This window comes from Chionomys nivalis, chromosome 6 (genome assembly GCF_950005125.1).
Source record: "Chionomys nivalis chromosome 6, mChiNiv1.1, whole genome shotgun sequence".
NCBI classification, from domain to species: domain Eukaryota; kingdom Metazoa; phylum Chordata; class Mammalia; order Rodentia; family Cricetidae; genus Chionomys; species Chionomys nivalis.
In genome coordinates, this window is record NC_080091.1 from 11,317,632 (window position 1) to 11,330,292 (window position 12,661).

The following is a 12,661-nucleotide window of genomic DNA, read 5'->3' on the forward strand; positions in this document are numbered from 1 at the left end:
CAGGGAACAGACCCATGCATCCCAGGCTGAATGGGCCGTCTTAACTTTTAAACAGTCTCAAGTTCAAACCCACCCTGCTCAGAAACTTAGATCCAGCATTAGGAAAGTTCTTGTAAAACGGGGGTGATCACAGCCCCCCACTCCTGTTGGGATGGAATGAGCTAAAGAAAGCATTTAACCACTGAGTGCAAACTCAGAGCTCAGACATGGCTCAGCCAGGGCTTGTAGCCAAAGCCCAACAGCCTGAGTTCAAACCCTGGACCTGACTCCTGATGGCCAACCTCTGACCTCCACCTCCCTCGATGCTACCGTGAACAAGAACTTGCTTCCCTGGAAAGAGATGGGGAAGAGGAGCTGGTGGGAAGAGATGGGGGCATTCATGGGGTGCTGGGACAGATAGGGAGCCTAGCGGTCAACCCTGCAAGCTTCCACTGCAGCTATTCCCCAGCCTCAGTGTCCCACACAGGAGTGGAGGTAGTAGGGAGAGCCTCCAACAGGTCAGACTATCCTGCCCCAGGACCTTGGCATGTGCTGAGTTTGCTGTTTTCCCTTCTAGATATTCCCCAGATCCCTCTCTGCTCTCCCCAACACACGCCAGACACATGAGACACAACACTAAATTATCCTGCCTGCTTCTGTTGTAAGAGGAGCAGCGGGCTACATCCTGCCGCCCTGGCTAGCTTAACCCCCAAAATAACCACACCAAAATTGTATTAATTAAAACACTGCCTGGCCCATTAGCTCTAACCTCTTACTGACCAACTCTCACAACTTGATCTAACCAATTTCTAATAATCTGTGTAGCACCATGAGGTCATGGCTCACCGGGAAGATTCTAACCTCCGTCTTGGGCCAGAGCTTCATGGCGTCTGCCTGACTCTGCTCTTCTTCCCAGCATCCAGTTCTGTCTTCCCTGTCTTCCTAAGTTTCTGACCTATCAAAAGGCCAAAGCAATCTCTTTATTCAACCAATGAAAGCAACACATCCTACACCATGCTTCTTTTCAATTTTTGGCCTTTTTTTTTTTTAATTTTTACTTACTTACTTACTTATTTATTTATTTCTTATGTATACAATATTCTTTCTGCATGTATGCCTGAAGGCCAGAAGAGGGCACCAGACCTCATTACAGATGGTTGTGAGCCACCATGTGGTTGCTGGGAATTGAACTCAGGACCTTTGGAAGAGCAGGCAATGCTCTTAACCACTGAGCTCCATCTCTCTAGTCCAGCCCCCCCCCCTTTTTTTTTTTTTGGTTTTTCGAGACAGGGTTTCTCTGTGGTTTTGGAGCCTGTCCTGGAACTAGCTCTTGTAGACCAGGCTGGCCTCGAACTCACAGAGATCCGCCTGCCTCTGCCTCCCAAGTGCTGGGATTAAAGGCGTGCACCACCACCGCCCGGCCTAATTTTTGGCCTTTTTTGAAACAGGGCCTCAGTCATCTCTGGCTGACCCTGAACTCATTATGTAGACCAGGCTGACCTCACTCACAGAGATCCTCCTGCCTCTGCCTCCCAAGTGCTGGGATTAAGGCATGAGCCATAATGTCTCTGCGTCTAAATTCTTATAATTCAGACTGATCTTTGACCAGAGCCCCCTTGATGAGGCTACAGAAGTTGAGAGAGGGAAAGTTGACTTCCCAAGGCAGCCCAGCCTCCTCCAGAGCCCTGTGCAGATAGTGGTCTGGGCTGTGTCCAGCCATAATTCTGAGTTCCTCCTATTTATCACAGAGCTGGGAGCCTAGTGCTACGAATTCCAGCCCAGAAGGAATCAGAGCATCTGGGGCCTGCAGTGACCGAAGCGTACCCCATACTCCCACTGCCTGCTTCCTGAATCCCAGTCCAGACTGCAGGGGGAAAACATCCCAGATGAATAACAGTGTAATAAACAGCTAGTTCCAGAACAGCCTGGACTACAGAGTGAGACTTCTCAAAAAAAAAAAAAAAAAAAAAAAAAAAGCCGGGCAGTGGTGGTGCACGCCTTTAATCCCAGCACTTGGGAGGCAGAGGCAGGCGGATCTCTGTGAGTTCGAGACCAGCCTGGTCTACAAGAGCTAGTTCCAGGACAGGCTCCAAAACCACAGAAAAACCCTGTCTCGAAAAACCAAAAAAAAAAAAAAAAAGTTTTAGGGAACATGAATCATTTGAGAACGTCCCCCAAAAGGTGCTTTTGGAGATACAGGATGCAAGCCCAGGCTCTGGATCCCCCGAGTCAGCATCCTGAAGAAGAACTGTTGCCAGTTTGAGGCCAGGCTGGGCTACAGTTACAAACCTGGATCAAAATGAGCAACAAAATTAAAAACTAAACACAAAGGAAAAGAAAAATGTTAAAGGTGGAAGTGGGGTTAAAGGGTAAAGGAAATGGTGCAAAGGTCCTGCACCTCCCCAAAAAGGCTCAGTGGGAGAGTGAGGTTTAGGCTGGGTGTCACTCAAGATTAGGCCATGCCTAGAAACCCCAAAGGAGGGGTGGGGTGACCTCCAAGAAGGGGCTCCACCCTAACTGCACCCCAGCCCCTCACTGGGGATTCTAGGCGGGGCTCCACCCTGAAGGCGCCTCCAGCCTTCAGTAGTTTTTGAAACCTGCACAGATGCGGTCAGACACAGAAACACACAGATGAATGTCCATAGACAGGCTGCTGTCCCTGGTAGCCCCGCTGCGTCTCCAGCCAATGCTCTGACAGCAGAGCGAGCATTGTGGAATCCACCCTCCTCCCACGCTGACTGTTGGCCGGCACCCAGCGTGTGTGCATGGGCCCCATGGCAGCAATCGGCCCCTCCCTGAATGTCACATGCCTCAGTGAGACTAGAGAGGCTGCCAAGTCTCACCGAAACTTCCTACCCCAGCCAGGGCTTGCTGGCTGGGTGGGGTCTGAGGCTCGCCAAGCCCTGGAGGGAGAATGGGCAGCTGCCTAGATCACCAGAAGTAGACATGGTGGTGGGTGGGGGAGACGGACACAGACACACAGCACAAAGACACTGGGAAAGGGTGTGGCACCTGCTTCTTCTTCAATCTTTTTTATTTGAACGCATGGAAAATGCCCCCTGTACCTAGAGCCCAGACTGGATGACCTTGGGGCTCCAGTTCACCAACGAGCCTGACACCAGCTGGTCTCATGACTCAGGTCTATGCCAGCAGCTCAGTGCTGGCATAGCAGGGCCGGGTGGGGGGGGGACGACTGGAGGCTATTATTGGAGTATCAAGAACGGCTGCGTAAAAATGGGACACCGAAAGTAGGCCTTTGTAGGATATATAGGAGTTTGTACATTTAAAAAAAAAAAAAAAAAAAAAAGCAGAGGGACCTATGGGCAGAATTCACGGGGACCTCAGGAGGCAAGGAGCAAGCTGAGCTTGTGGGCCAAGCATGTTTAGCAGCCTAACACCACACCTCTCAGGGCCTGGAGCCTCCTGGGTGGGTCACATGTTCTGTCCATGGTGGCTTCTGATGACTGTTGGAGAAAGGGCACCGGAAGTCAGGAATTCGTGGCTTTGGGGCCTCAGGGCAGACCCAGAGCCTCTGTGGGCCTTGGTTCTACAAAAACAGGATGCAGGGAACCCATCTTGCTGTGTGCATCCTCCTCAGGCTGGGAGGCCTTGGATCAAAGCCAGGAAGGGGAGGAGGGAGGGAGAGAGGGAGGGAGGCTGGAGGGAGGGAAGGCCGCTGGATAGGCACCAGGGGACAGGCCCTACATTATTATTTCTGAACACACCAGGGCTGTAGGGCTTAAGGAATGAGTGGTGATTTGCATGTGATTTGCATTCAATTTACATAGTGTTTGTTAAATGTCAAAATGCTTTCTCTAGCCCCCCCCATGCCAGCCCTTCCCCCCACCAGTTATCCCCCATGGCTGAGGCCATGGAACCCCCACAGCTGAGCAAAGGAGACGGTGGGGGGGCGGAGAGGAAGAGACCCCCGAGGCCTCGGCACACTTGTGCATGCCCAGTAGCCCAGCTCCCCAAGGCTAAGATTCAGCCCCCACCTCCGCACCCTGAGGCCTGTACAACTCTTAATTAGGACGTATTGCCTTCTGGGCCCACCATGTAGTCCACAGCATGGGGGGGCCTCCCGAAGGCTCAGCACAGCACCCCAACACTGGGCTGCAGAGGAGAGCATCCACAGTCCGTGGCAGATCACTATGCAATGCGTAGGCTCATGTCCCCTCAGATCAGAGTCTGCTTGGTCATGGCCCCAGCAGATCCTCCTGTAGCCAGAACCGTTCTCAGCTGGAGCCCTGTGGGTCACCAAAGAAGGAACTGTGCCTGTTGATGGAGGGCTTCTTGGATGAGGGCACAGCCGAAGATTCAGGTGGTGGAGGCTCCCAGGGGAGGGAGTGGTCCCAAGGCCATGGAGAAACCGTAAGACTCCTTGCTGGAGGACTGGACAGCATCTGGGAGGCAGTGGGCATCAGTTGGGTCCAGGTGTGATCCAGGTGTGACATCTACCTGGGAGCCCAGCACCTGGATCTGCAAGGAACATGTGGTCCCAGTGATGTGAACCAGCAACTTTCAGCCAATGACCCTTCTAACCCTTTCCAAATGGCCGGATCTGGGTGTGGATGGGGAGTGCAGTGGTCACCCAGGACCTTTGGAGACCTTCTCCTGTAGACAGCGGTAGTGCTTGAAGCCCCCTGGTGGACGCCACAGGAATTGCAGGCAAAGCTGCCCTAGTGCACCCAGGTGGTTGTTACAGGAATTGCAGACAGAGCACAAGCAAACCTCCTGCCACCCAGTGTGGTCAGTCTGGGCCTGCATCACAGTGAGGCCAGAGGGGAGCAGGGAATTTCGCAACGTCACACAGCAAGTTGGCGGCAATAGTGCCAAGCCAGCATTAGGAGGTGGGAGAGTAAGGTCAGTGTCCCATAGGCCCTCAGTTTTCCCATCTGTGGATTCTACCATGTCTAAGGTGCCCATTTGAATGGTTTACCTGGAATAAGGCTGGGCTCCCAGGAAGAAAGAAGTGTGCCGCCCCCGGCCCAGTTTGCTCCTTCAGCCAGCTTGCGTCCCAAAAATCATGGCTCCAACTCCTCCAGACCCAGTTACCTGAGGGGTCACAAAGAAAGACACAGGTTAAGACAAAAGCAGCCACCACTGGGTTTCCTTTCCAGGTAGCCCGGGGTTCAGCTAAAGTGTTTGTACTCATGAAGACACCCCCTGGTCTCACTAGAGACACTCTGACCACAGTATGTGTGTGTGTGTTGCTTGTGACGGGGTCGGGGCTGGGAGTGTGCAGCAATCCTCAGAGCTTGCTCTGTGCACCTCCAACGGGAATGGACAGACACTGAAGGAGGGATGGAGACTGACAGACAGACAGACAGACAGACAGAGGTCTGAGGAAACGTGGGGAAGGAGGCGCAGAGAGAGACGGGAAGGGAAGGGAGGCGCAGAGAGATCTGCAGAGATAGAGACAAGGACCCAGAGAGGAGGGCAGGAAAGGGAGTACCAAGAGCCGCTGTTGGAGCCAACACCACAGACCGACGGAGCCAATGGGGCAGAGAACAGGACCCAGCACAGCGGTCTCTCTCACCCCATCCCAGAGCCACCACCACCCCACCAGGCCATCCTCCATAAGCCAGAGCCCATGATCCTACCAGGTCCTCGCCCAGGTCCCCAGATCAGACCCCCCAGCCCAGGTCCCCAGCTCAGGTTCACTCCCAGGCCCCTAATCACCTGGGGTCGCTGAGCAGCAGCAGGACCGAGCCGTCCTGTAGGCGCGCCTCGCGCACCGTCTGGTGGTCTGGCAGAGGCCTAGCGTTGTAGTAGAAGGTTCTGCGCCACGAGCTCACGCCCTGGCCCACCAGCTGCGCGCGCAGGTCGCTCAGCGTGTCGCGGGGCCGCACGGTCAGTGGCAGCAGCAACGCCTCGTCGGCCAAGTGCACCTTGATGTGGTAGCGCTTCCAGCGCGACAGCCCGCGACGCAGCCCCTCCATGGCCGCCGACAGCCTGAGACTCCGCAGGCCAGCTCCTGCCAGACCGGCTAGGCCACCCGCCCCCGCCCCTCCACCCCTTCCCAGGCACGCCCTGCTGCAGGATCAGCCCACGGGGGCGGGGGGGGAGGGAGGAGGGCTGGTGACGTTTGTTGGCTCTGCCCCGGCCTCCACTGCAACCTTTCTTGTCTTTGCACAGGTGCTAAGGCCCTGGGGCAGAGACCACAGAGCAGGAGAGACCCTGGTGTGTTGGAGAAGCTGGGAGTTGGCCCTGTTGCTGGAGTGGAGGGAGCGAGGCTAGAGAGAGAAGAGGAACGCAAGGAGCGCAGTGTAACCCGCACACCCATTACCAGAACTTTCTCCCTGATCTACACTGCACTGCCTATGGGTTGGTGGAACCCAGAGAAACTTCAGTCTTGGGCCTTCGCCATCCCTGGTCCTCTAGTTGGGGACAGGGGACAGATTCTCCAGCCTATGTGGTCACGGCCTGAGTAAGGGAGACAGATCCCATCTGGGTTGGGCTGGGAGAATATCATTCATGAGGCCATTGGAGCTAGGGCTTCAGGGGATGACTGCCCACAGTTACCACCTAACACAGTTCAGCAAGGGCCCAGTGGGGAAAGGGGTAGCCCCATCCTCCTGATCCTCGCAGCCCTTTTGGGGGTGCCAGAAGCATCTCATCTCAGGGCGCTTACCCGGCATGCAGCATGCATGCATCTTCCTTGCCTGCTCCACAGGATGGAGCAGTTTTCCCTCTGACACAGACTGGCGTTGTCATGGGCAACCTTGTCTCTCCCTGAGCCTCTCAGTGTCTCTGCCCACTGGCGCCTTGTAAGATGATGTTGTCACAAGCCTCCTGACACACACTCACCCAGGAATGGCTCTGCCGAGAGAACACTCTAGAAGGTGTTAAATTTGATTCCACACAGAAAAACAAATAAAACATTCTAAAAATTCAGCACCAGTGACATTTTTGTGTACTTCAGAGGTAGGGGAGTCCCTGAGAGAACAGGGCTAGCCTGGTCTACAGAGTGGGATCTTGACACCCCTCCCCCCAAGCAAGGAAAATACACAGGAAAATCATACATCTCAGTGTGCTGTGTTGGGTGACATTAAATCCAAGAGGCTCTAATTACGAGATTAATAACTGACAACACCTACACCCAAACACTTCACACAGAGGGCAAAGCTGATGAAAACCCATGACAGTCGACACCTAAAGCCCAACTTCACAGTATATAAAGTTTCTGGAAATCAACAAGAACCAATAGTAGATTAAAGAAATGAACAGAAAGCATAGCATGTTTATGAAAAGGGCACATCTTTGATGTAAAATTTGGAATGGAAGCCGGGCTGTGGTGGCGCATAACTTTAATCCCAGTCCTTGGAGGCAGAGGCAGGCGGATCTCTGTGAGTTCGAGCCTGGTTGACAGAGCGAGTTCCAGGGTAGTGAAGGCTACACGGAAGCACCTGTGAATCAACAAGAGCCAACAACAACTGCACAGTAGCAAAGGGGGAATATTAAAGTGACTTCGTGAAAAGCAAATTCAAATGTCCTCCAAGATGAGAGCTGACTGGTTCAGCGCTGTGGCCTGAGCCTCCAGCTCTTCAGGGATTATCCGAGTTTGCTGCTATCACCTGGCCAGAACACAAAGCCACGATCCCTCCAAAGAGTCAAAGCACAGAGCCCTTGGGCCACAACCACCTGGACCAACCGTCTCAGCTCAGGTGGCCTCCACCCGCTGCAGCCCCCATGACCCTGGCCCTCGCTGTAATCAATGGGTCCCTGTAGGTTTGATGGAGCACAGATGTGATGGAAACAGGGCAAAACCCTGTCTCAAAACCAAACAACGAAAACCCAAACCACAAAAAGCTTGTAATGGGCCTTAAATTCCAACACTGGAGGGCGGGGAGGCGGGGAGCAGAGACAGGCGGATCTCTGTGAGTTCAAGGCCAGCCTGATCTAAGAGAGCTAGTTCCAGGAAAGGCTCCAAAGCTACAGAGAAACCCTGTCTCAAAAAAATCAAAAAACAAGGGCTGGAGAGATGGCTCAGAGGTTAAGAGCACCGGCTGCTCTTCCAGAAGTCCTGAGTTCAATTCCCAGCAACCACATGGTGGCTCACAACCATCTGTACTGAGATCTGGCGCCCTCCTCTGGCGTGTGGGCATACATTGAGGCAGAATGCTGTATACATAATAAATAAATAAATCTAAAAAAAATCAAAAAACAAAAACAACTTGGAATGGAATCCAAGGCTGGGCATACATTAGGGAAATGACAACCTTAACCACTCCTCCAGCCCCTCACTGGGGATTCTAGGCGGGGCTTCACCCTGACCGTGCCCCCAGCCCCCTCACTGGGGATTCTAGGCAGTGGAGGTTGGGGGCTCTTTCAATACAAACCACAGATCCCACCCACATTGGTCTACTTTGCTGTGTGACAGCAGGAAGCAGACTCAGTCACTGGGCTGGGGATCCTGGCTCAGACAGCTGTGTGGTCCCTGTGTGGACAGTCAGACCAGGGCACAGTGCACCTACTGAGTCATTCACATTCAACCTACAGCACACGGGAAAACTGAGCTCTAGCAGGGGCAGTCGGTGAGTGGGTGACCAGGTCCCCACATCCCCACCCATCATCCATATGCCGAGCTCTTGAGTGTCACTCATGGGGACCCACTGATGGGGACCCACTGGTTACAGCGAGGGCCAGGGTCATGGGGAAGGGGGTCTGCAGCTTTTTCTTAAATTAAAAAAATACATTTACGGCCGGGCGGTGGTGGCGCACGCCTTTAATCCCAGCACTTGGGAGGCAGAGGTAGGCGGATCTCTGTGAGTTCGAGACCAGCCTGGTCTACAAGAGCTAGTTCCAGGACAGGCTCCAAGGCCACAGAGAAACCCTGTCTCGAAAAACCAAAAAAAAAAAACCATTTACTTGCGTGTGTGTGTGTCGTGTGCTTGCACACGAAAGGCAGAGGACACCTTGTGGGATGAAATTCCCGTTGTCAGGCTTGGTTGTTAAGCACTTTTCCTCACTGAGCCCGCCCAATGCCTCCCCTCATTTGTTATTATAGTTATTTGGGGGGGCTTCATGTAGCCCAGACTTGTGATGTAGCCAAGGATGGAGAGCAACTCTGGATTCTGAGTCAGGCCAAATCTCGCAGGATCTCGGGGCCTCCAGAGACTTTGGGTACAGGAGAGGATCCACACTAGCCACCACCAAGGTCCCAGAGTCTCAGGCAGTGGGGACTCCTTGGCACAGTGTGGCTCTTGGGCGCCACATTGTGGCAACGCGGGGAAGAAGCGGTAGGTCTGAAAATGAGCCCCGTCCCCTCAACAGGCCTTCTACCTTTTTTGTTTCTTTTCTTTTCTTTTCTTTTTTCTGACCTCGAACTCTCAGAGATCTGCCTGCCTCTACCTCCAGAGCACTGGGATTAAAGGCATGCGCCATGCGTCACCGCCGGCTTTTTAAATTTTATTTTATTATTTTTATTTTTCCGAGACAGGGTTTCTCTTTGGAGCCTGTCCTGGATGGAACTCACTCTGTAGACTAGGCTGGCCTCAAGATCTGCTTGCTTCTGCCTCTGGAGTGCTGGGATTAAATACATGTAAAGTAGCATCACAGAGAAAACATCCTTCAGTCTCTCACGTCCAGGGCTGAAGCCTGCTGTGGGTCCTGCCTAGGGCGCCTGCAAACGCTGTTCCCTCTCTGGGAAGACTGTTTCTGCTGGTCACCTCTGGAAGGCCAAGTGGCAGATGTATCACAAGAAGCATTTGGAAGTGAATGACAGACAGAACAGCGAGGAACATGTGGGAACCCCAGCTCAGGGTCACTCTGGTGACCCCAGGAACAGGAACTGGAGACAGTGAAAGCCACTCTCAAAACTTGGTCACTCCTGCAGAATGACCAGTGCCTCCTGGGAGAGCCATTTCACTGGCTCCTGGTGGCTTCTCAGTCCCCATGGGGAGGGTGGGACGGGTCTAGAAGGCATGAGACACCTTTGATGGCTTTGGCATGGTGGGGGCTGGAGACAAGGGCCTTGCTAACATGACATTATAGATGACAGCTGGAACTCACAGCCCGACAACACCTGCTTGAGCAAGGAGCTAGGAGCCAGTTTGTTGGATAGGGTGTTCTGGAATCCATGAACCTGCCTTTGCTGCATGGATGATGGTGTCACGGACCAGACCACCAGGGAAGCTCCCTCCCACAATGGATAGAAATGTACAGAGACCCACAGCTGGACAAGGTGCAGAAAGTGAGGTCGCAAGTGCAGTCATAAATGGGAGGTCTCCACCACACCTCAGAAAGTCTACCTGAAAACTGTCTTCCAGACACAACAGGACTGACACACAGGGGAAAGACTGGAGCTCCCACCCTATTAAAGAAGCTGTCTCCAACTGATACTGTGGGAGAAGGAAAAGCAGCTTTCTTCAATGAAGTGTGCTGGTTTATTAACCACACACCAGGGCAGGCCCCATGCCCCAGTAGCTGGCCAACATAAAACGAACCCAACAGTCTATTTTGCTTTCCTCGAGAATTGTTTTTTGGCTTATTGGTTGTTTACTTGCATGTTTTATTTTTTGACTTTGTGTTTTTTCTCTGTGCCTGTGTTACTGAAGAACAAAAAAGAACAGAGTTCAACAGGTGGCAGGGAAAGACATGATCAAAATATATTGGATGAAAAACATTTCAGCCAGGCGGTGGTGGCACACACCTTTAATCCCAGCACTCAGGAGGCAGGTGGATCTTTTGAGTTTGAGACCAGCCTAGTCTAGAGTGAGTTCTAGGAGTCAGGACTACACAGAGAAAACCCTGTGTTGAGCCCCCTCCAACTCCCCAAAAATAACCCGAGGCAGGAGCCATGATAAGGTGTGGAGCCCTGCCTAGAATCCCCCAGTGAGGGGCTGGGGGCGTGGTCAGGGGTAGAGTAACAGATGACTGGAAAGGTGTAGGCATGAAGGAGCTGAGACCAGGATCAAGGGACGCAGGTCAATTCCATAAGGAACTGTGGATATTGTGTGCAGCAAGCTCAAGAGGGCAGGTCCCTGAATACTTGTTCCGAACCAGGTGACATTAGTATGTAGCCAGGGGACCCAGCCAGTCTGAAGGGACAGGGACTGTGTCATGTGACTTGCTGCCTGGGGGTAACCAGCCTGAGTGACTTTAGTGTTAACTAATTCTGGTGTCTCCGAGGGCTGCGACACACCTGTCACTAGCCACTGAGGTGTTTCTTTTGTCCTAGAACTCGGTAATGTAATCCAAGCTGGCCTTGAACTCGCATGTATGCCATGACACCCAGTGACCAGATGTCTTAAAAGTAGACTGTACAAGGTACACTGGCAAAATATCCCCTCCGCTTCATGATACCCCACTGTAACCCTGCACCTGAGGGGCAGGCAACAGGGATGGGGCAGGGACAGGTAGGGCTTACAGGAGGCAGGCACAGGTCAGCCCAGCACTTCTGCTTCTCAGCATTTATTAAGCACTTGCTGTATGCGAGGCACCACAGGCCTTTGGGCAGTGTAACAGTCCTCCAGTAGGCAGGATAGCAGCACACTGTAGGAGGGCAGGGTTGCGAGTCTGAGGCCAGCTGGCCTACGTGGAGGGTGGGCTCCTTCAACACTACCCCAAGCATGAAGTTTCTTGGAGGCAGGAAGCTCATTCTCAAGTTTGGGTGGTCATGTCCACCATCCACCTGCTGAAGATCCTCAGTCTCAGCACAACAAAGCTATGTCCACATTCCACACATCCTCTCCCAGCTTCGAGCACCCACAACGCCACTTTCTTTCTGTGCCCGAGGATTGCAAGGATGTCCAGGAGTGGCCCTGCAGTGTGCATCCGATGTCTGGCTTGTCCTGAGTAGTGTCCTTGAGGTCTGGGATGTCCTGACTGGCCTAAACAAGTCTTGACTCAGCCTCAATGCTGGTACTGGGATGCCATGTGGACCGCTAACCCTGCCAACAGAGCTGGAATTGCTGACGTGCTCAGCAGGCCCCAGTGCAACAAGGAGCATGTCCCGCCTGCCTCCTCACTCTTTAATAAAGCCGTGGGAAGGCTGACATCCCAGGGGACCAAATACAGCCTCGGGGACAGACCTTGCTGGCCTGAGGTGTAGCAAGATGCGCTCTGGCAGGCTAAGGAACACAGAGGCAGACTTGGTACCACCCAGCACTGGTGTTGGGTGGGCATAAGGATCCTCAGAGATGGCCCAAGGCAAGCTGGACAACTCACTGTGGCTCAGAGAACCCAGTGAATTCACAGTTTGTGGTGCGGTCAACTGCTCAGGAAAACCCAATCTGACCCTCAGTCACCATGCAGGGACCTCTTACCCTCGTGCCATGGTCACAGGGGTTTGGATGCTCACAGCTGAGCCTGTGATCAGAGGGATGGATGTTGAGGTGGGTTGTTCTACAGCTAAAGCCTGGTTGACACTGCCTGACTGGGTACCATCAGGCTGTGGCTTTTCAAGGCCTTTAGGGAAAGCCATCTCAGGTTTCTGTACCAGGTCTAGATGAGGAAAGGTGGCTGGTGACTCTACAGCTGTCCCTCAACACCACAGCCCTTTCTCACCACACCCCTATCCTTCAAAATATGTTTGTGGCTGCCCTTGGAGCTCTCAGGCCAGCTACTATGGACACTTCTCCAGCAGTTGGTTGACACAGAAAACTCCCAGAAGCCCAGATGTGGCTCTGCCAGGAGAACCTGTCACCCCAACCTCACAGCTAGAGGCAGGTCTGGCTGA

At 53.3% G+C, this 12,661-nt stretch overlaps 1 protein-coding gene across 2 annotated transcripts; it reads right to left on the reverse strand.

The window, feature by feature from the left end:
* Nucleotides 1–3,864: 3,864 nt before the first annotated feature.
* Tincr (TINCR ubiquitin domain containing) lies at nt 3,865–5,962 on the reverse strand. Of its 2 annotated transcripts, XR_009057273.1 has the most exons (3): nt 5,662–5,962; nt 4,919–5,034; nt 3,865–4,458 (listed from the first exon to the last, which is right to left on the reverse strand). XR_009057273.1 is itself a non-coding variant. In XM_057772530.1 (1 exon), exon 1 carries the CDS (start codon nt 5,919–5,921, stop codon nt 5,658–5,660), a length of 264 nt encoding a protein of 87 aa, XP_057628513.1. In that variant the 5' UTR covers nt 5,922–5,962. The 2 variants fall into 2 exon arrangements, 1 of the variants encoding a protein (XP_057628513.1); XM_057772530.1 differs by lacking the exons at nt 3,865–4,458; nt 4,919–5,034 and having other exon boundaries at nt 5,658–5,962.
* Nucleotides 5,963–12,661: the final 6,699 nt, after the last annotated feature.